The sequence below is a fragment of the Echinops telfairi genome, unplaced genomic scaffold (genome assembly GCF_000313985.2).
Source record: "Echinops telfairi isolate 266 unplaced genomic scaffold, ASM31398v2 ScPeMD7_7400;HRSCAF=8409, whole genome shotgun sequence".
Taxonomy (NCBI): Eukaryota; Metazoa; Chordata; class Mammalia; order Afrosoricida; family Tenrecidae; genus Echinops; species Echinops telfairi.
Genome location: NW_022111300.1, coordinates 39,800,020 through 39,819,035, shown reverse-complemented (window position 1 = coordinate 39,819,035; position 19,016 = coordinate 39,800,020). Strand labels below are relative to the sequence as shown.

Here is a 19,016-nt window from a genome sequence, read left to right as displayed (position 1 = left end):
ATGCATAAATTCCAAATCCTCATAACATTTGATTAGTATTCTAGCCAGGAAATGTTAATTCTTTCTTTTAGAACCCCATAAATAAAAAGCAATTTAGGCTTGCATAAAATCTTAAGTTTCTTTGTTATTACACTCGACTGCAATCTTGTTGTGCTAAGTATCATTGAGCAAGTTCTGTCTCATAGTAACCTACATACAGGAGACAAAACACTACTGAGTCCTGTGCAGCCTTACAGTCACTGCTATGGTTGGGTTGATGATTGTAGCTACCGTGTCAGTCTGCTTGTTGAGGGTCTTCCTCTTTGTGGCTGACTCTACTTCACCAAGCAGGGGGGCTTTCTCAGGGACAGCTTCCTCCTGGTGATATGTCCAAAGGATGTGAGAAGGAGTCTTGCCAGCCTTATTTCTAAGAATATTCCAGCTGTACTTTTTCCAAGATAGATTTGTTGTTCTTATGGTAATCCATGATAGATTTCATATTTTTACCAGCACCATTTAAAGGCATCAAGTTTCTTTCAGTTAGCCTTCTGTATTCATTAACCATCTTTCACAGCTTGTGGGTTTGAACTCTGGACACTGTGGTTAGTAGCACAACATGTAATAACCTACTATGTCATATATGTATGTATGTATACATCACATAAGGATATATCTTTACATACACATAATCATACACACACATATATAACAAATTTATTAATTGTCCACTTGTGTGTAGATGTAAATGAATGCAAAAATAGGGTCTACTCTGCAGAGAAGTTTTAAAATGTTCATATATACAGTGTATTATATGTATAAACAGTTCTCCTCTGCAATACTATTTACTGGCAGAGCTGTGTTTAAGCACTTGGTTGTTAAGCGCAAGGATCAATAGTTTAAACTCATTAGCTACTCTGCAGGAGAAAGTGTAGCCGTTTGATTCTGTAAAGCTGACTGCTACTCTGTCCAATAGGGTCTCTTTGAGTTTGAATTGATTCAACAGTCATTTCTGTTGAGTCAGTTCACATCTACATATGAACTGCGCTTCAAAAATGTACGGAGTTAAATGATAATGCAGTTTTTGAAGCTACATGTATAGATCGCCCTAACCCAAGTACTGCCATCAGTCCATTCCTGATCCCTATGCAGGGCTTCTGAGTGTTGACATGGTTATGGCAGCAGATAGCTTCATCGTTCTCCCACAGAGAGGCAGTGGGTTTGAACCACCTACCTTGTAGTTATTTGTCCGACTCTTACCCAACAGCAACATGCGCTCAAAATAGGTCATAGAACAAAATCTATAGATGGTAATTTGCAGATATTACTAAAACTACCTTCATAAAAGTATCTTCAATGCATTTGAGTATTGGATGTCTCCTAGTAAAAAACAAATAAAATTCTATATTCTCTCACAGCCTCAGACAAAGAACTATTGAAGAAGCCCGTGGATATCCTACTTTGAATTATTAATGACATTAAACTACCACTTTCTGAGAGCTTTGTAGAGGGCATATGATTTCTGTTTCAGATTGGAATTGATTTTACTTGTGACTGAATTCCTCACTTTATTCTAAGCAGTTCAGTGGTGGTAGTGCTGACAGGGGGTGGGGTGGGGTGGGGGTGGGGGGGAGACCTTAAGGAAGTAGAGAAAAATAAAATGTCAGATATAATTTTAATCTTTTTAAAAATCCTTCTTTTTGCTAATATATACCAAGAGACTACTATGAGTGCTGCTATATCTGTCTCTAAAGAAAACTGTATGAAACAAAATGCATGAAAGCACGCCAAGTACATATCTGGAAACGTTAGAGACTTGCTAGGGAAAGCCAAAGGTGGCAAGAGCGTCAGACCTGTAAATAGACTTCCCTGGAGTTTGCGATCTTGCATAGAATCCCTTTTGCTTTCATTCGTGTTCCTGAATTCCCCAAACAAGTTGCCCCTAGGGCTTGCCTTCTACTCTACCCGACCTAAACACGGCTTTCAGGTTCTCACCAAAGTGCTTAGGGTTGGATTAAAGGCAATTTTAGAATTTCTCAAAATTAGACCCCCTCCCACTTGGCTCATGGCCAGCATATCTTCGTGGGGAAAAGAACATGTCCAGGAATCTAGTTCAGGGGTAAGACTCTCAAGCATTGTCACGGTGATGGAAGGTAAATGAATGCACCAGAGATGGTTTGGTGAATTAAACTTAGTTAAATTTGGTCTAGTGCCCTCTTGTCTGTGCATGGGACTCCTTCTCAGATCGACCTCAGGAAAGGCCAGTCTCTTGATACATTGCTATTACAGGTTTACTGATCTCCTTCCCTGGGAATGCTGAGTCAGGAGAGGAGAGGGTTCAGGGCGATAGTCAATGGCAGTTCTGTTTCCCCGGAGCCTTACTAAGCTTCAAGGAGCTTGGAAGCGAGGTAGGTGATTATGACCACACAGATTGCTCACACTTGGCATTGTGGAGCTCATTCCACCAGATTTCTCATTGGAGCACAATAGATCAGAACATCACCAATCATCAACATCAAAACACTTCAGTCTCCTAAAGGTAGTGGATACAAGATTCACCCTGCAGTAGCAATAAATTAAATACACAGGTCAAATCTTCTCTCTTCTGGCAAGTCCTCCAAGATGCCCATCTTCCCCTTGTCCTGTTGCTTAACAAGCACCCTGGCGCAGAGTGCAGGGGCAAGCCGAGGGCCGAACACATGCAGGTAGAGGACTGTTTAAAAGAGAGACCTGGGAAAGGCTGAGGCATTAGCCAGAGAAGAAGGGAAAATGATTTCCTGGAAGTATCTCTAGCAGTATCTGTAGTAGATAGTTTTCAAACCAGCCACCCACGGGCCCGTGCCTCAGGCTGGCAGAGCCAGCACTGTGCTTGAAGCAAAAAAAAAAAAAAAAAAAAAATTACCCATAGAAGAATAAGTTAAAAAAAAAAAAAAAAAAAAAAAATTAAAGCAGAAAACCTATGCTAGCCAATCCATTCCGAATGGGAGTGGGCACCAGAAGGAGACCTATCAGGTGCAATTCGTAAAGGGTTGGCAAGAGAGAATGCTGACGAGACGACCGTGAAGTGTGTGAACCGGCCAACACCAGGCTAAGATGCTGGCTATGAATACAAGCCACTTTTCTACAGCAGGCTTCTTTGTTGGTGCCTCATGCTTTGCGTGTGCCTGAACTGCAGCTTTCGATTTCTTAGAATTGACCCCAAGTTGGAAGTTTTGGGCTCTTGAGTTTCTGGAATCTTTTTTCCTAACAACTTCCTCCAAAGGAAACAGCCCATTGTGGTGCAACTCTATTGCATTTGATGATCCACATTTAGCCCTTCAGCCAACAAGCATAGCTTATGTGCTTACAGACCCTTGGGGCCAAAGAGATCAATAAATATTATTGGGAAAACACCCATCTCCAACCTGATTGTAGACCAGGTTGTAAGCAGGCCATGTGGTAGAATCCAAGCGTGATTAAAGCACACCTGTCCTTATTCGCAAGGAAGACTCTGGCCCTGAGAAACGAAAGCAAAGAGAAAGGCAAAGTGGGTCTCGGGGCCTCTCTGAATGAATCTGCAAGTCTGGCCTTCTTCCCCTTAGGTTAGAGGATGGGCATGGACAGAGGGCATGGTTTGGTCAGGGTCAGGAGCTGAAGAACATGCTGTGAATGATGAGCGCACAGGAGGAGGACATTGACAGCACATAACTCAAAGCAAAGTCATCGGTTAAAAACAGTGCCTTCTCTCTCTGGGAGCCAGCCGTTACCTACTTTCTCTGCTGGGCCGAAGAGCGTCGGGTGCAAATCACAGCCACCACCACCACCACCAGCACGGTGAGGATGCCCACCGTAACGACGATGATCACAAGCAGGTTGCTGTTCTTCTGCGGGGTCACACTGCCATGTGGTGGGTGCATCTGCCCAATGGGTGGCTCTGGGGGAAAGGCAGGGAAACAGAGATACGGTTAGAAAGATGTGGCATCCCAGTGTTTACCAAGCTCTGCTAGGCATGGGAAGCATCCTGTTATAATACCTACATTTAAAAGGAGAGGTAAGAACTCAAGAACTTCCCCCCAAAGAAATAAAAGCCAAGGCTCAAGGAAAAATTTGTAAATCAATGTTCACAGCAGTGTTAATGATCATGATCCTGAAATGGAAATGACTCAAATGTCTATCAACAGTTGAACGGATAAACGAACATGGTACTTCCATGTAATACCATACCATTCCCCACAGAAAAACGAATAAATATTAAAACATGCTACAACATGGATGAACTTTTGGAACACCATACTTAGCCAAAGAAGCCAAAGATGAAGGCCACACATTTTATGATCCTGTACACATGAATTCACCGACATCAGCAAATCTAGAGAGATGGAACTGGATTTCTGGCTTCAAGGGATTGGGGGCTGGATGGCCTGGGTAGCAATGATGAATATATTTGATAATTTCGGTGGGGGGGGATGATAAAGATGTTCTGGAATTTAATGGTGAAGGTGGTTGCATGCCTTTGCCAATAGAGCTGGAGGTATCTGAACTGCAGATTTTTAAAAGTTGGATGTCATAGTAGGTGAAGGGTGTCTTAAATGCAAATAAAAAATTAAAAGAGCTAAGCAATTATATTGAGTAATGAGAGGAAGAAGAAGAAGAGAGGACTGGCACTTTGTACCATCACAATTTTGATATGACAAGAATCAGAGAAGGCTGTGGTTTATGAGAAAAATGCCATTTAAGGTAGACTATTTGACATCAAATGCAAATGTATTCCCTATCTCTTAAGGAAGTGTCTCTTAGAAGCACATATAATTCTCAACTCCTGAAGGGGTTAAAAACACTCACTGGATTCCAAATAGTGCCTAAAAGCCTTGATACACACATTTTCCTGTGTTGCGATAGTCACTAAGAGTAGAAAAAATAGGGTAAAAAATAGAACAGTTTTGATAAATCGCTTACATAAACAAGAAAGGCTAATGACACTTTAAATGACTCCCTTCACATCCTCAGTCAGTGATTCATTAGGAATCCTCTCTTCTCTGTCATGTTTTCCATGACAAGCAACAAACTCAAAAGAAGTCAATACTAGATATTAACTGTTCTCTTAGAAATTATTTTAGAAAGTAGTGGAGAGATGTGAGTTTGAATGTTTCCTTGAATTCTATTTCTTTAAGAGCCTGTATTACTTTCTGTCCCCTGAGGAAAATATTGAGGCTGTGGAGCCTCAGTGGCTTTGTCAGTACAATGGAAATGATATTGATTGTATACAGTTATTATCAGCAGTAGAGAGAATACGTGCAAAGCAACCATTTTGGTGCCTGATACAGAGCAAGCATTTACAAGATTATTATACTGAAAACTTGATTCTTGAAAAACAAAATCTTGCCTAAATTATAGTACTTGGGATTCCTCTACTGAAGACTTCCAAACTACAATATTTCTAGGAATCTTTCAAGAGATAGCAGAGATTCTCCTCACAAGTGCATATAGTGACCTTGTTCTTGTCTCGAGGTGGAAATGCTGTTTAGTTATTTCTGCTTTTTAAAAGTGAATCATTAATGTTGGAAAGATAAAAAGCATTACTGATATAACTTGAATTTCTGGGAGGCGGGGTGGGGTGGAATGGAGAGTCCTCAGAACTTTTAAGAGAGTGATTACTATAAATGAAAGAAATAAGACTTCCTTGAAATAATCTTTACATTTACTAGAAAGGAATGGGGTAGGAATGAAAGGTCAGAAATTTTTGTATCATCGTTTTACTTACTATTTTAAAAGTCACTTAAAAAAGTATCATAATCTGCCCTTTCTATGCTTAATAAATTAATATATTCAAATAACTTAACCTTTTATGTGAGAGCTTACAATAGAGATAGTTGGGAGTCGGGTGGATTTTTATTAGCGTGGCTTAAATTGAACTACGTAGTTCATCCTTCTGACAAACTTAGAGTCACACAGAGCAGCGCACCTTAAGAACAGTTTAAGAAGCCTGGAAAGAGCAATTTATTCAAATTTCTACTCATTTCTTGCTTTCCACGTAGGAGAACATGGTGTTTCAATTCAGAAATAATGACTGGATTCTGCTGTGCAGTAGGGAGATGCCAATGATGCCATTTGCCTGGGAGAGTTACAGCTTGTGACGACTCCAGTGACATACTCTTGATTCTAGGACTTTATCACTTCCTCCTAAAAATTGCCATTGGTTTTAAACTTCGTATCAAAGTCCGTCATTCATTTTTGAATCTCCAGGCAAAAGGTAAATAATCAGAACATCTGCCAGAGAACAGGCAGTAAAGAAATCCATGTGTCTTCAGATTTGGACACATCAAGAGCTGGCTTCGATTTTTGAGAACTTCCAGAGTTCACCCATCTAGAGTAGGACGGTCAAGGGCACCCTGAGTTCAGAAGGGTCAAAGCTGACATTTGCAAACTAGGGGGTTTCAGTGGAGACGTCTTCTGGTGTCATGCCATGGTGCTTATTTGAAATCTCATTCCATGACTTACTGCCTGTGCACTATTAAATCTAGATGCAACTGATCTGTAAAAATAACTTCCCACCTTCAGGGCACTGTGATTATTTCATGAGATGATGTATGAGCTGCATCGGCTACCAGGCCCAATGCAGGGTTGGCACTAGATAAACATCTCGATGTGGTGCATTATATTTCATCCTTAGGTGATTTTTCCAATCTGAAGAAAAAATTAAACCACCAGAATGCACCTGTTTCCTAATGTCTTATTTAATAGTGGTTTTATTGTGTATTGGAGTTATCCAGAAAAAAGGTCTGTTTCATTAAAATGAGTGAGAAGGGAATCTGATTTTTTTTAACTAAATGAACATTCCATCCATTTCATGCTGCCTAAGCAAAGTAAAAGTTTCCATCTCTTTTCTGCTAAATTTATTATAAATGTGAATATATTTAATGGAGTCACCTAAGCACTTAGTAAAGATTAGACATGGGCTTAGTGAAACAATATCATTATTTTTTATAATATTTGGTAGACTTTAAAAAATAGGTTTCTTACCACTTTGTACCTTTATAAAAACTCTACTGAACAATTGACCGGAGGCAAAAACAGAACAAAAACAGCTATTGTATCCAGAAGTCCTGGCTCCTAGTTTGGGGATCTTGACTCTTTACCATGAAGAGTGTCCTAATAACTGCATAATATTAATAAACAGGTGACATCCCAAACATTAGAATGACCCTTTCACTGCTGAGGAAAGAAACGGGGCAGATGAAACACGGTAGTTGAGAAGTAAACATCTCTCCTATAATTGATGTCTTCTTTAACAACTTCCTTCATGATTAGAACATTAAGCGTGTTGGGCTTCTTGAACAAGGTCAGCAGTTCAAAACCTATATTCCCATTTAAGACTTGCAGTCTGGTAAACCCAGACAGGCAGTTCTATCTCGTCCTATAGGACTACAAGTCCAAATGGAATCAATACCAGTGATTTTTACGTTCTGTTTGGAGCTCAGTGTAGGAGCCCTGGAGGGTTACACGTTGGGCTGCTTATCACAAGGTCAGTAGGTTTGAACTCACCATTTGCTCTTTGGAAGAAAGATGAGGTTTTAATTCCAATAAGGATTTACAGGCTTGAAACCCAAAGGCTTATTTCTACTCTACCCAATAGGATTTCTGTTGCTGTGAACCTGACTTGGCTTAACGGCAGTTAGTTTGGAATTTAGAGCTTGGCCTATACCTTGAATTTCACTAGCCTTTGCATTCAAACAGAAATTCATATGGCATTGAGTGTTTCACAGCATTTCCCTGATTTTAGGAGCTATAGGTCAATCAGCTGGAAGAGATCTCAGGATAATCTAGCACAATGCTACCTAAAAGGAGGCATTTATCAATGTCATGGGAGTGAAGGGAGTTCCTTGGTCAATTAAATTGGAGAACATATTTCCTCAAATCTCAGAATGTTAAACATGCTAATGTGACCTGTGAATTATCAGGAGGGGCCAGGAAGCGATTGTAGAGAATGCATTCAATTCCTCTATAAATATGTATTGAAGCAGGGTGATGGTAATGTGATATTGTGGTCAATAGAGGCATGATCCTTGACCTCTAGTGGAAAGCGTATCCCCTAGTGGAAAAAACAAATATTAAACAAATCATGAAGCAAATACACATGAAATCATTATTATAATTTTCACTAAGGAGAAAGGCAAAGGGGCTCGTTTGAAATGTAGCATAAGGTCATTGGGAGAGAGTCATTGGAAGACATAGGTCAAAAAACCATTTCATTATGAAAATGGCATTTCAGCCGAAGTGTGACCTATCTCTAGGACTTAGCTCGTGCTCTTTTGCGAGGGGACAAGATGGAAAGAGCTCAGAGCAGTAGAGGGGCTGAAAGCACGCACGTGTCTGGACCCTTGAGGGTAAAGTGGAGAATGATACAAAATGAAGTTAAAAGAGAGGCCGAGTCAGCGCCATGAAGAGCTGGGGAGGTCGCCTTCAGGATTGGGGGTTTTATCCTCAATGCAACCGCAAAAGTGGTTTGTTTTAAGAAAGCCTCTCTACTTGTCGTTTGGAGAGGCTTTGGTGGTAGAAGCAGAGAGACCAGTTAGCTTCTCCACGTGAAAGACGCTGAGAGCTTCCTCAGAGATCAATGGTAATTTCAACGAAGCAAAGTGGACAGTTGGAAGAGACAGACAGTTTGGAAGCAAAGAAACACATGATGGGTTGGAAATGGGGTGAGAGAGGGAAATCAAAGAAGAGTGAGGTTCAGGCTTCAGAAGCAGGTCTGATGTGAGGGAGAGGATGAAAGGGCAGGCTCAGAGAGGTGAGATGAAAAAATCAGTTTCCTACAGAAAAGGGTTGAAGTCCTGCGATACGTGTTGAGGAAGAGCTATCTTATGCTAGGCATACAGATTTGGGGAGTTGACATTTTGATGGAATTTTAGCCCTACAAATAGATGAGCTCATTGATCTCCAGAATGTTGGGTGAGGAGAGCTTTCTTTGGGTTAAGATTCTAAGAAATGCTGTGGTATGACAAGAAGAGAGGACCGGGCAAAAGAGAAATGAGTGGTCAAACCAGTGTCGAAAGGTTTATTCGACAATGGACCACTTTTCATCTCAGAAACTCGTATGACTTGTGTACCCTGGACTAGCCATCGAGAAATTGTAAATTAGTTCAGGGTTCTCAAGTGGAAAGAACCCCCCTCCCATTTCTCTCAAGGGGTATTTAGCATTATCTGGAGACATTTTTGTTGATCACAACTTGGGGAAAGGGAGGTGCTCCTGGCATCGAGAAGCCAAGGATGCTGCTAAACAGCCCACAATGCACAAGGACAATGTTCCACAACAAAGAAAGAGGATCCACACCTTGATTGAGAACCTCTTAACACTGATGGTGTACCTGAACATTTTGTATATTCCGATGAAAAACTGAGAGCCAACGAGTTTATATGACTGACTTGATTAAGGTTACACAGTACTAATGCATGGAAACTCAGTTTAGAAGTTGGGATTTGGAATTATTCTAAGGCCCTTGAGTCCTTTGGGAAAGACAATGAGTGGTTAGGAACCTAAGCACAGAATCCCATTCCTTTGACTAGAACCCAGAATTCTAGACCACCTCAGTTATCTTTACATCTGGAAAATGGCTGTCAAATTATATTCTGAGACCATCAGTTTGGTACTGAGATCTCAGCTGGGTAGCACTAAATATGTTCTAGTGATTAGTACTATGGATGAAAGTGTGCGTCCCCTGACAAAAAGAGAAGTTCCTAATTCCTGAACTTGCGAATATGAAACAGGGGATTTCTTTTGCATGTTAATGAATTCACACCTGTGTAAGGTGGATCTTAAACCTTTTCCTTCTGGAATTCTGTCTTAAATGAAGTGCAGAATAGACTCAGACACACATACACAGGGACGTCATGAGAAGACCTATCTACAAACCAAAAATTGTCCAAAAATGCCAAGGGCTACCAGAAGCTAGAAGAGTCATGGAATGTTCTTTGACTATAGACGATGAAGCCTAGCCTCGCTGACATGCTGAATTTGGATTCCGCCTCCCAAAGTTGGAGACAATAAAATCTTGTTTTTAAAATCTATCCAGTTGTAGTGTTTTTGTTACAAAGGCACTGGAAATTAACTTACCAACCTTAGGATATTTATTTTATGCCCAAATGGGAAAATCTTCATGTAGACTTTTTGATTACTTGTTATGTTTTTGGACTGTTGGAAAAATAAAACAAAGCTTTCAAATCTAGAGGGCAAACCATGGTCTTTTCTTTTACACTGAGACTGCAAACTAGGTTTACCAGAATACCTAATACCATTGTGAATATTCACAAAATTTAGTCAGTGGTCTCTATAATTTCATGTCCAAGACTATGCCCAAGTACCCCAACCTTTCAAATTTAATTTAGTTTTAAAAAGCTGAGGTCAAGAAAAGAACAATTTCAAGAGTTGATAGATGTTTTAACCGAACTTGCTAAACTAGTATATTATAGGCACCATTATCAACAAGAAGAAATTGGAATTTTGTCTTCTCTAATGAGAAAAGTAGTATTATATTGAAGTAATTTTCATAGTTGTTGTTATTCAAACTAATATAAACTACAAACTCACATTTTCAGATGTTAAAGATTTTCCTGACTTAAGAATGTGAACCCTAATAAAATTTTTTTAACTGAATGCATCATAAAATAAAAATACTACCATATCACAACATATTAGCTTTGATTCTACCTGTCATAAGAAAATAATTTAGATGCTTCTTCAGCTTCCACAATTTAATTAAGGGCTTCCAACTACAAGCATAAACATGAACTATAGCTTTGTTTGTCTTTATTTAAATTCCAAGGGTGCATTTGTAAAAGAGTGGCATGCTGTAAGAGAAAATAAATGATTAGCGAGGTCAAAATGTATTTGCAACTGGCTTGAGGAGCCTGACAATAAGCCATTATTTCATTACATAATTATCTACAATTTTTTCAAGAATGACCCCAGCAAAAAGTAAAGATGGGAAAGCTCTGTAATTCTGTCACTCTATGAGGAGATGTATGACACTTTCATGGGATCCCATGTTCAAAGATTGGTTTCAAAAGATTCTTCTGCTGTAGCCCATTGTTCGGTGCAGCCCATTGTTCGGGGGCGGGGTTTTGCCAGAGGCAGTGACCTCATTTGCACATCTAAATGGGAAATATACCACCCCCCCCCTTCCAAAGCAGAATGCATTAGCAGACTTCTAATTAGGAAGCTGGAATTTTTTCTGACACCTTTATTAATTTGTTTGTAGTATCCCAGGCTAGAATTACATCGCATATTGACTGCCTTTTATGTGCTGGCAAATAGAACAGGGAACAGATTGAAGCTTGTTCCACCGTTCATGTGTCTCTGAGGCTACCAATTCGATGTAATCAGTCAAGTTGCGTGTAACAAATGGTTATTTCAGTAGAGTTGTTAAAGGTATCTCAGGTGCCTTGTTCATTCCACTCACTTAGTATAAAATTCCCCAAACATCATGGAGTAATGTGTGAAAAGGGTAAGAGCAATGCCGACAAATTGTTTCACAGCCACTGAGTGCCAGCCATCTATTAAATCTTCCTGACTTTCCCTTGGACATCAGGTCTAGCTCAATTACAACTCATTCAAGTTCCTAGGGACAAGTTTCTTGATAGAACCCTTATGTAAAAATAAAGTGAAGAGGATGGCACTCATTGCTAACAATGACGTCATGCCCTTCATCTGATTCTCCCCCCAAAAAAGTTCTTGTTGGCTTCTTGGTTGACATCCAATTGGGCTACCATGTCTTTTCAACGAGAAAATTCCAGTATTATTTTGCAAAGGCAGTTCAGAGAGTCACCACCTAGCTTTTAACCCAGACCAACGAACAAGGTGGTCAGATTCAGCAACTGAAAGAACAACATTTAAACTTGAAATATTTCAAATTGCCTGTGCTTATGTACATCGGGATGTCTGTGTACATTGAAATGGGACTCCCATGCACTAATTCTTAGGCAGTTAGGAGCAATTTGCATTGTACTGAACATCCTGTATTTTTAGTTGGTAGATCCAGCAAACCCATCCAAGATTGTCAGCCTTTGGACTTGCAGTTTAAGGGAGTAAATCGTTCAGAGTTTGTGGTTGACACTCACTTTACCTTTAGCACACATAACGACTACTCAGTAGGGGCTGAAAACTGCACGGGGATAATGAATGTTTCTCCATTATCCATGACAACTCCCCCTTTAATGCTCTGGCATGCCGTCTTCAAATAATACTACTCTATACCAGTATTGATAATCCTGTTCTTGGCTAGAGATTCATTCTAACTTCAAACTCACTGTTGAACTAGTATCTCAAAGTCAGCTCTGACGGGTGATTTTAGAGGGGACAAAGTTAGCTCCCAGACGGGCTCCAAACTTAGCTAAATATAAGCCATCCCAAACCCACTGGTGTACAGCTGACTCTGACTCCTGCTGATCCTACAGGGCAGAACAAAACGGCCCAGTGGGTTTCCAACACTGGAATCCTTTACCAGAGGAGATTGTCGGCCTCATTCTCCAGCAGGTGTGTGGAAACCACTGACTTTTGGGTTAGCAGCCAAGCACTTTAACCAGTGTGCCACCAGGACAGCTTCCAAACTTCTCTCAAACTCCAAATCACCAAACCTAGACTCTTGGCAGGCCCTTGTGTACCAGAGTAAAATGTGCTTCTTGCGGTTTGTTTGCCTGATGTTTTCAGAACGTTACCTAAACACGGGAAGACCACGGGTCTTTCTTCCTTTATGGGAACTTGTACCTACAACTGTTTGGTGCCAGCCACCTGTTTCACCATTTGCTCTACCCAGATCTGCTCTAACTCATGGTAAAATAATAATAATAATTTTTAAACACTATTTTAACAGCTATCTCCCCCACATCCTTGTCACACTCCTTAGATTTTTCTCACCCTTGTTCATCTTCCAGGGGTACATTTCTCTGACTTGTCAACAGGGGTAATTTGCCCCTTGGTTTATTACTTCTTGGTGGTCTATCTCTTAGTTTGTACCCATAACTTATAATAAATTGCCTGAACACAGTGAGAGTTTATGGTTGAATACACAAGGGGTCCTGGTGGCACTGTGGAATAAGCATTGAGCTAGGTCAGCAGTTTAAACCCACCAGCTGCTCTCCAGGAGAAAGATGAGGTTATCTGCTACCATAAAGATTTATAGTCACTTGAAAACCCTAAAGAAAAAGTCTGCCTTAGATGTGCTAATCTACTCTATGGCAATGGATTGGGTTTTCTGGTTGGTTGACTATGTAAATACACTTTCAAATCACTGGGGTTTAAGATAAAACTGGATATGAGAGAATGAGTTAATGACATTGTAAATATGTAAATGGTTAAAGAAGGGAAATAACATTATATAGGAGCACTGGTGGTGTAGTGGTTACTCATTGGTTTGCTAACAGCAAAGTCAGTGGTTGGAAACCACCAGCTGCTCCACTGGAGAAAGACAGAACTTTCTACTCCCATAAAGAGTTGCGGTCTTGGAAACTCACATAGAGAGTTCTGCCCATCCTGTGTGGTCACTCTGAGTCAGAATCAACTAGATGGCAGTGAGTGACCATTATCTACACGAATTCCTTTTGGCAATTGGCCTAGTTCTGTTCCCAATCTTCCCAGTATCCTCAAACAGACTCATGCATATTGAAAACTAGTATCTGTCAGTATAAGACACTAGCTACAAGAGAAGCCTCAAACTCAAATGCTTAGAGAAAGGAGTCACGTGAAGTGAATGTGGAAAGAGAGCCCGTGTACCCGACATTAGGAAGTGTGAAGACCTGTGCAGACTGGAGAGAGTACCCAGATACACAGCCTTGCAAATACTTGGTTTGACTCTATTTATGCTTAAATTTGGACACGCTGCCAGTCTTGGTTTAAGTAAAAGGCTGGAGGAAGTATGCCTGGCTACTGGACGAGTTGACCTGTAAAAAGATATCCCAGATTCTTCCACTGCCCAGGGGAGAAGAGATCTTCAACTTCGTCTTGAACATCTGTTCCACTCCAATGATATACTTCCTTTCATTGGGGAAATGAATGTATTAGATTATGATAGCCCTATGATAGGAAATAATTATGTAACACACTCCCATCTTCTAATTTCATGCTCAGGAAGCCACTTGTAGATGGCAATCACCCAAATGGATATTTCTGTGTTTAGTAATCAAATTCCTCATGAAAACCAGTTATAATGGTGTGCTAAATAAATCATACAACATTCATAAACTACAACACTGTACAACGGCATAGACAAGTGAGCGAGTGCTATTTATAAATGCAGAGATAGATCTCTAATACGAAATTAAGAGCAAACTGAGCCACAACAGGATAAGTATCTTATGAAACTATGTATATATAAATTGCAAACATATAAAATAATATACTGCTTAGGGCTATCCATATCCAGGTAGTAAGCACTACATACAGGATCGTGGTTACATCAAAGTGGGAAGTAGAAGGACTGGTGAAGAAGCATTTGATAAAACAGAGACCTATCGGCATATCAAGTGGTATTTTGAATACTTGATCAATTCATTCTGGCGGCGGCTATGCAGGTGCTCATCTTGCCTTTTGGAATAACTAAGAATGATTTGTATAACCAACAACAGTAGCAAGAAAGCAATAATTAAAAAACGACAAAAGGGATTTCTTATGTATAGATGAGTATTTGGGGGGTTGGTTAGTATCACTTACCTTAAAGTTTCTGTTCTAGCAGAGCCAAGAGAAAGATCCTAGAAGGCGGCAGCAGCCAACACTCACCTTCTTCCACACATTTACAGATAGGAGCTTCATCTTGCCAGCTCCAAAGCCAGCACATGTACCGGGGGCTTCAAAAAGTTCATGGAAACATGAATGATGGTCATGGAATTTTTCCATGAACAATTTGAAGCTCCCTCATCTCTGTGTGCTCCATTGGTTCTAGCAGAAAGAACAGTGTCCAATCTTAACAATGTGCAGGAAATTAGCATTAATGAGCTAGAGGGTTTGAGAAGAGGAACCACACTTTTCAGGCTGAAAGTCGCCAGTAATTTCCATTTAGGAGGTTGAATGGGTTTCAGTTCAACCCCCTTGGATAATACTCTCATGAATAAAATTAAAATTGTTATACCTTTTTACTGTATTGTAAAAGTTTTAAATCTAGACATTTAACAACGCTAACCCCATTGTAAAATGCCCCTTCCTTTGGCTTGTTTAAATGACTGTGTTCAATGCACCTGTCAACTCTCAGTTGGAGAGTGTCCTGGTAGATGGTTTATAACTTCCTGTTTCTCTCATCCACAGCAAGACCCGAAGTTCAAGGTTCTGAGCACTTGCAGAAAATAGTTTGACTCAGAAACTCTGTAACTAGCCATTTGATTATTACAACTAACCCCATAGTTCTAAATTATATACTTACCATTGAGGGTGCTTCTGTCAATCAAATTAGTATCAACTGGCCAGTAGCCTCCATCTCCATGACGGCCTAATACATGGGAAAGGGTATCAGAAAGTTAGTGGATAGACAACCTGAAAGCAGACACAAAAAGAATCCACAGCGTACAAGAACCATTCAATTGAACGTGCTTATTTTAACTGACTCAAAGAAAGCTTGCCCAGAGAAATGTCATAATACCGGTGAGAAAAATCCCACACAGAAGGAGTTTCATAAACAAGTTCCCTTTCTCGTGGAGAAGCGTTTCCTCTTTCTCTTTCTGCTCCTCCTCCTCCTTCTTCCAGTATTGTTGTCAAGTGTGGAAAAGGGGGCAGCGGCAGGAACACTGTGGACACTATCCTCACGAACTATTCAAAACAGGAATGGTGCTGCAGTAGTTGCCGGCAGAGCTTTGAACAGGTTATTCCTGATTCAATCATGGCCAACAATGAAAATCCAGATAGAAATTAAATTTGTAAAATGCGGGGGTTCTGGAATGAGAACCCCAATAACCAGATGGGAAAACTTATAAGTCAATGCTCTGCCGGAACCCACATCTCTCTCTTAGAGAACAAGGTCAGCCTAGGACAGGGTAGAACTGCCCTGTGAGTTTCTGAGACCCAAATGCTTGGAGGTAGTAGAAGGCCCCTCTGTCTCCAGGGATGTAGCTGATGGTTTCGAACTGCAGAACTTGCAGTTGCCAGCCCAATGCATAACCACTACGCCACCAGACTTTAGCACATCGTGTAGCAACCAAGTATCTTCATCAGCAGCGTGATCAACAGCAGTGCCCTCCTCTAAAGTGGCAGCTCGCTTCGCTAATCTGAATGTGCGTTGCTTTCTACAGTCCTGACACTGGAATCGAATCTCCTGCCTCAGGCTCCCAAAAGAGTTCAAGATGCCTCTTCTTAGTCTTCTATTCCAGAAAATTGACATATAAATGTGTGTGTGTGTGTGTGTGTGTGTGTAGATACACATATACATAGATATATATACATATAATCCATTCTGTTTCACACAAATCTACAAAGCCTTGTGTCTTTACTATTTCTTTTTGTTGGTCATGACTGAACGAACAGTTCCAACTAGTTTGAAAGTTTGGATGGCAGCGTCTACAGGGCCACAGCACTGGTGTCCTTTCCACTGCCGGGGCTCCTGTAGGCGCTGGTCCCCGCTGACAAAGGCGTGTGACAGACTATTGTTAATACAAGAGACGGCATATTGCTTCTTATAAGTGAGCTCCAAGTTTCTTCCCTGGATGGTGGTTTCAGAGTAACAAGTGGGAAAGAAGCTACAGTTTGCATGTCCATGAAAGGAAGATTCTCCTGATAATCTCCTTATACCCTTTCATTAGATGTTTTTGTTTAATAGTCATAAAAGTCATATTTAAGAAAATAGAACTGGAAATACGACTAAACCAGAAATAATTACACCACATCATCCAAATTAAATTAATTGGCTTTCACAGCAGGTAACTCTTAACTGTAATTATTTGATTAACTTCTGAATTCTAGAATATCTATTAGGTAGTACCTTTACAGAAAAATAGGGGGTGGGTGAAGAATCTACATGCAAATACATATAGATTTCCCATTTTATCTACTCTAAGCGCAGTTCTATTTGGTGGGTGATATTGAGGCAATTGATTGAGGCCCTCCGCTATCGTAACAGAGGTTATGTTTCTCACACTTCGAGATTTTCATTTTCTTCAATTTTATAACTCTCCAGTCCTTCCCTTGTTAACATTCTTTTTCCTACCAAGTACTCTTCTCACTGAAGCTTCACCGAAACCACATAATGTGAGTCACGAAAGGGTTGTGAAGAAACAGCTTAAGAACCTTCCACAGTTCCACACCTTCATGATTCTAGAAATTCTCCCGGTAGCTAATCAAAGCTGAAATTCAGATGGCAATCTTCCAACAAGCAATGAAAGAAATGCATCCACTCTACGATACACATACTCAGCAAGCGGGCAGGAATAAAACGAAAAATCAAACCCCCACCTCACTGCCACTGAGTTGATTCCACTTTATAGTGAACCTATATGGCTGGGTAGAGCTGCACCAGTGCATTTCTGAGACTGTCAATCTTTAGGGGAGTAGAAAGCCTCATCTTTCCTCCTCAGAGCAGTTAGTGGTTTTGAACTGCTGACCTTGGGTTCCCAGACCCACTACAGCACCAGCAGCCACTAAACCCTTTTGAGCACGATTTTACCCAGCCTCGGATGCACAGTAACGCACTCTGAGGGGCACTTTAGACTAAGAAGAGTTAGGGGAAAGTGGATGTTATGCATTAAATTGGATCTCTCAACAATATGTTGAAGTCCTAACCTGCATACCTGAGAAAGTGACTTGTTTAGACATAAATTCTTTCTCGGAAGATGTTATCAGTTAAGGAAATCAGACAGAAGCAAGGGGGAGTCTAACCCCTTCTGGGTAGATTATTATAATAGGAGAGCAGACAGGACACAGAATTATGCACAGGAGAAAAACAGAAGCCATGTGGAAACTAAAAACAAATCCACTGTCAGAGTTCATTCTGACTCGTATCAACCCTACAGAGTGTTTCCAAGGCTGTCAATTCTTTTTCCCTTAAGGGGTTTTCCGGTAAAAAACAGAAAACCTGCTAGACAAATTCTGAAAGAGTTGTAACACTACTTGTCAATTCTTTTTATTTATTTATTTATCCTTTAAAAAATGTTTTTTAATCATTTTATTGGGGGCTCATACAGAGCTCATCACAATCCACACATACATCCATTGTGTCAAGCACATTTGTACATTTGTTGCCATAATCATTTTCAAAACATTTTCTTTCTACTTGAGCCCTTGGTATCAGCTCCTCATTTTTCTCCCTCCCTCCCTAACCTTTCCACTCTCACGAACCCTTTATAACTTATAAATTGTTATTATTTTTTCATGTCTTACACTGACCAATGTCTCCCTTCACCCACTTTTCTGTTGTCCATCCCCTTGGCAGGGGGTTATATGTAGATCCTTGTGATCGGTTCCCACTTTCTCCCCCTACCATCCCCTTCCCCTCCTGGTATTGCTACTATAATTGTTGCTCCTGAGGGATTTATCTGTCCTGGGTTCCCTGTATTTCCAGCTCTTATCTGTACCTGTGTACCCATGTACATACTCTGGTCTAGCTGGATTTGTAAGGTAGAATTGGGATCATGATAGTGGGGGTGGGGGAGAGCATTAAAGAACTAGAGGAAAGTTGTATGTTTCATCAGTGCTATACTGCACCCTGACTGGTTTGTCTCTTCTTTGTGACCCTTCTGTAAGGGGATGTCTACTTGTCTACAGATGGGCTTTCGGTCTCCACTCTGCCCTCCCCCTCATTCACATTGATATGATTTTTTTTCTGGGTCTTTGATGCTTGATATTTGATCCCATCGATACCTCATGATCACACAGGCTAGTGTGCTTCTTCCATGTAGGCCTTTTGCTTCTCAGCTAGATGGCTGCTTGTTTGTCTTCAAGCCTTTAAGATCCCAGCAAGGCTATCAATTCTTATGGAAGCAGATAGAAGCCTGACCTTTCTCCCACCATGTTTGCGAGTTAGAACAGCCAGCCTTACACTTAGCAGTCCAAGACTGAACCAGCAGAGCCATCAAGAGTCCTTAAGCTGCATATA

At 40.6% G+C, this 19,016-nt stretch overlaps 1 protein-coding gene and 1 non-coding gene across 2 annotated transcripts in view; both read right to left on the bottom strand.

The window, feature by feature from the left end:
• Positions 1 to 19,016, bottom strand: part of LOC101652384 (netrin receptor DCC) — a 363,431-nt gene that overhangs the window by 81,268 nt on the left and 263,147 nt on the right. Inside the window, exons 14-15 of the mRNA XM_045296053.1 lie at positions 15,360 to 15,425; positions 3,727 to 3,889 (exon numbers count right to left, since the gene is read on the bottom strand). Coding sequence (XP_045151988.1) covers positions 3,727 to 3,889; positions 15,360 to 15,425 — 229 coding nt within the window. The remainder of the gene's footprint in view (positions 1 to 3,726; positions 3,890 to 15,359; positions 15,426 to 19,016) is intronic.
• On the bottom strand, positions 17,969 to 18,030 carry LOC115871671. The gene has a single exon (XR_004047399.1). It is a non-coding gene; the product is annotated as a U7 small nuclear RNA (small nuclear RNA).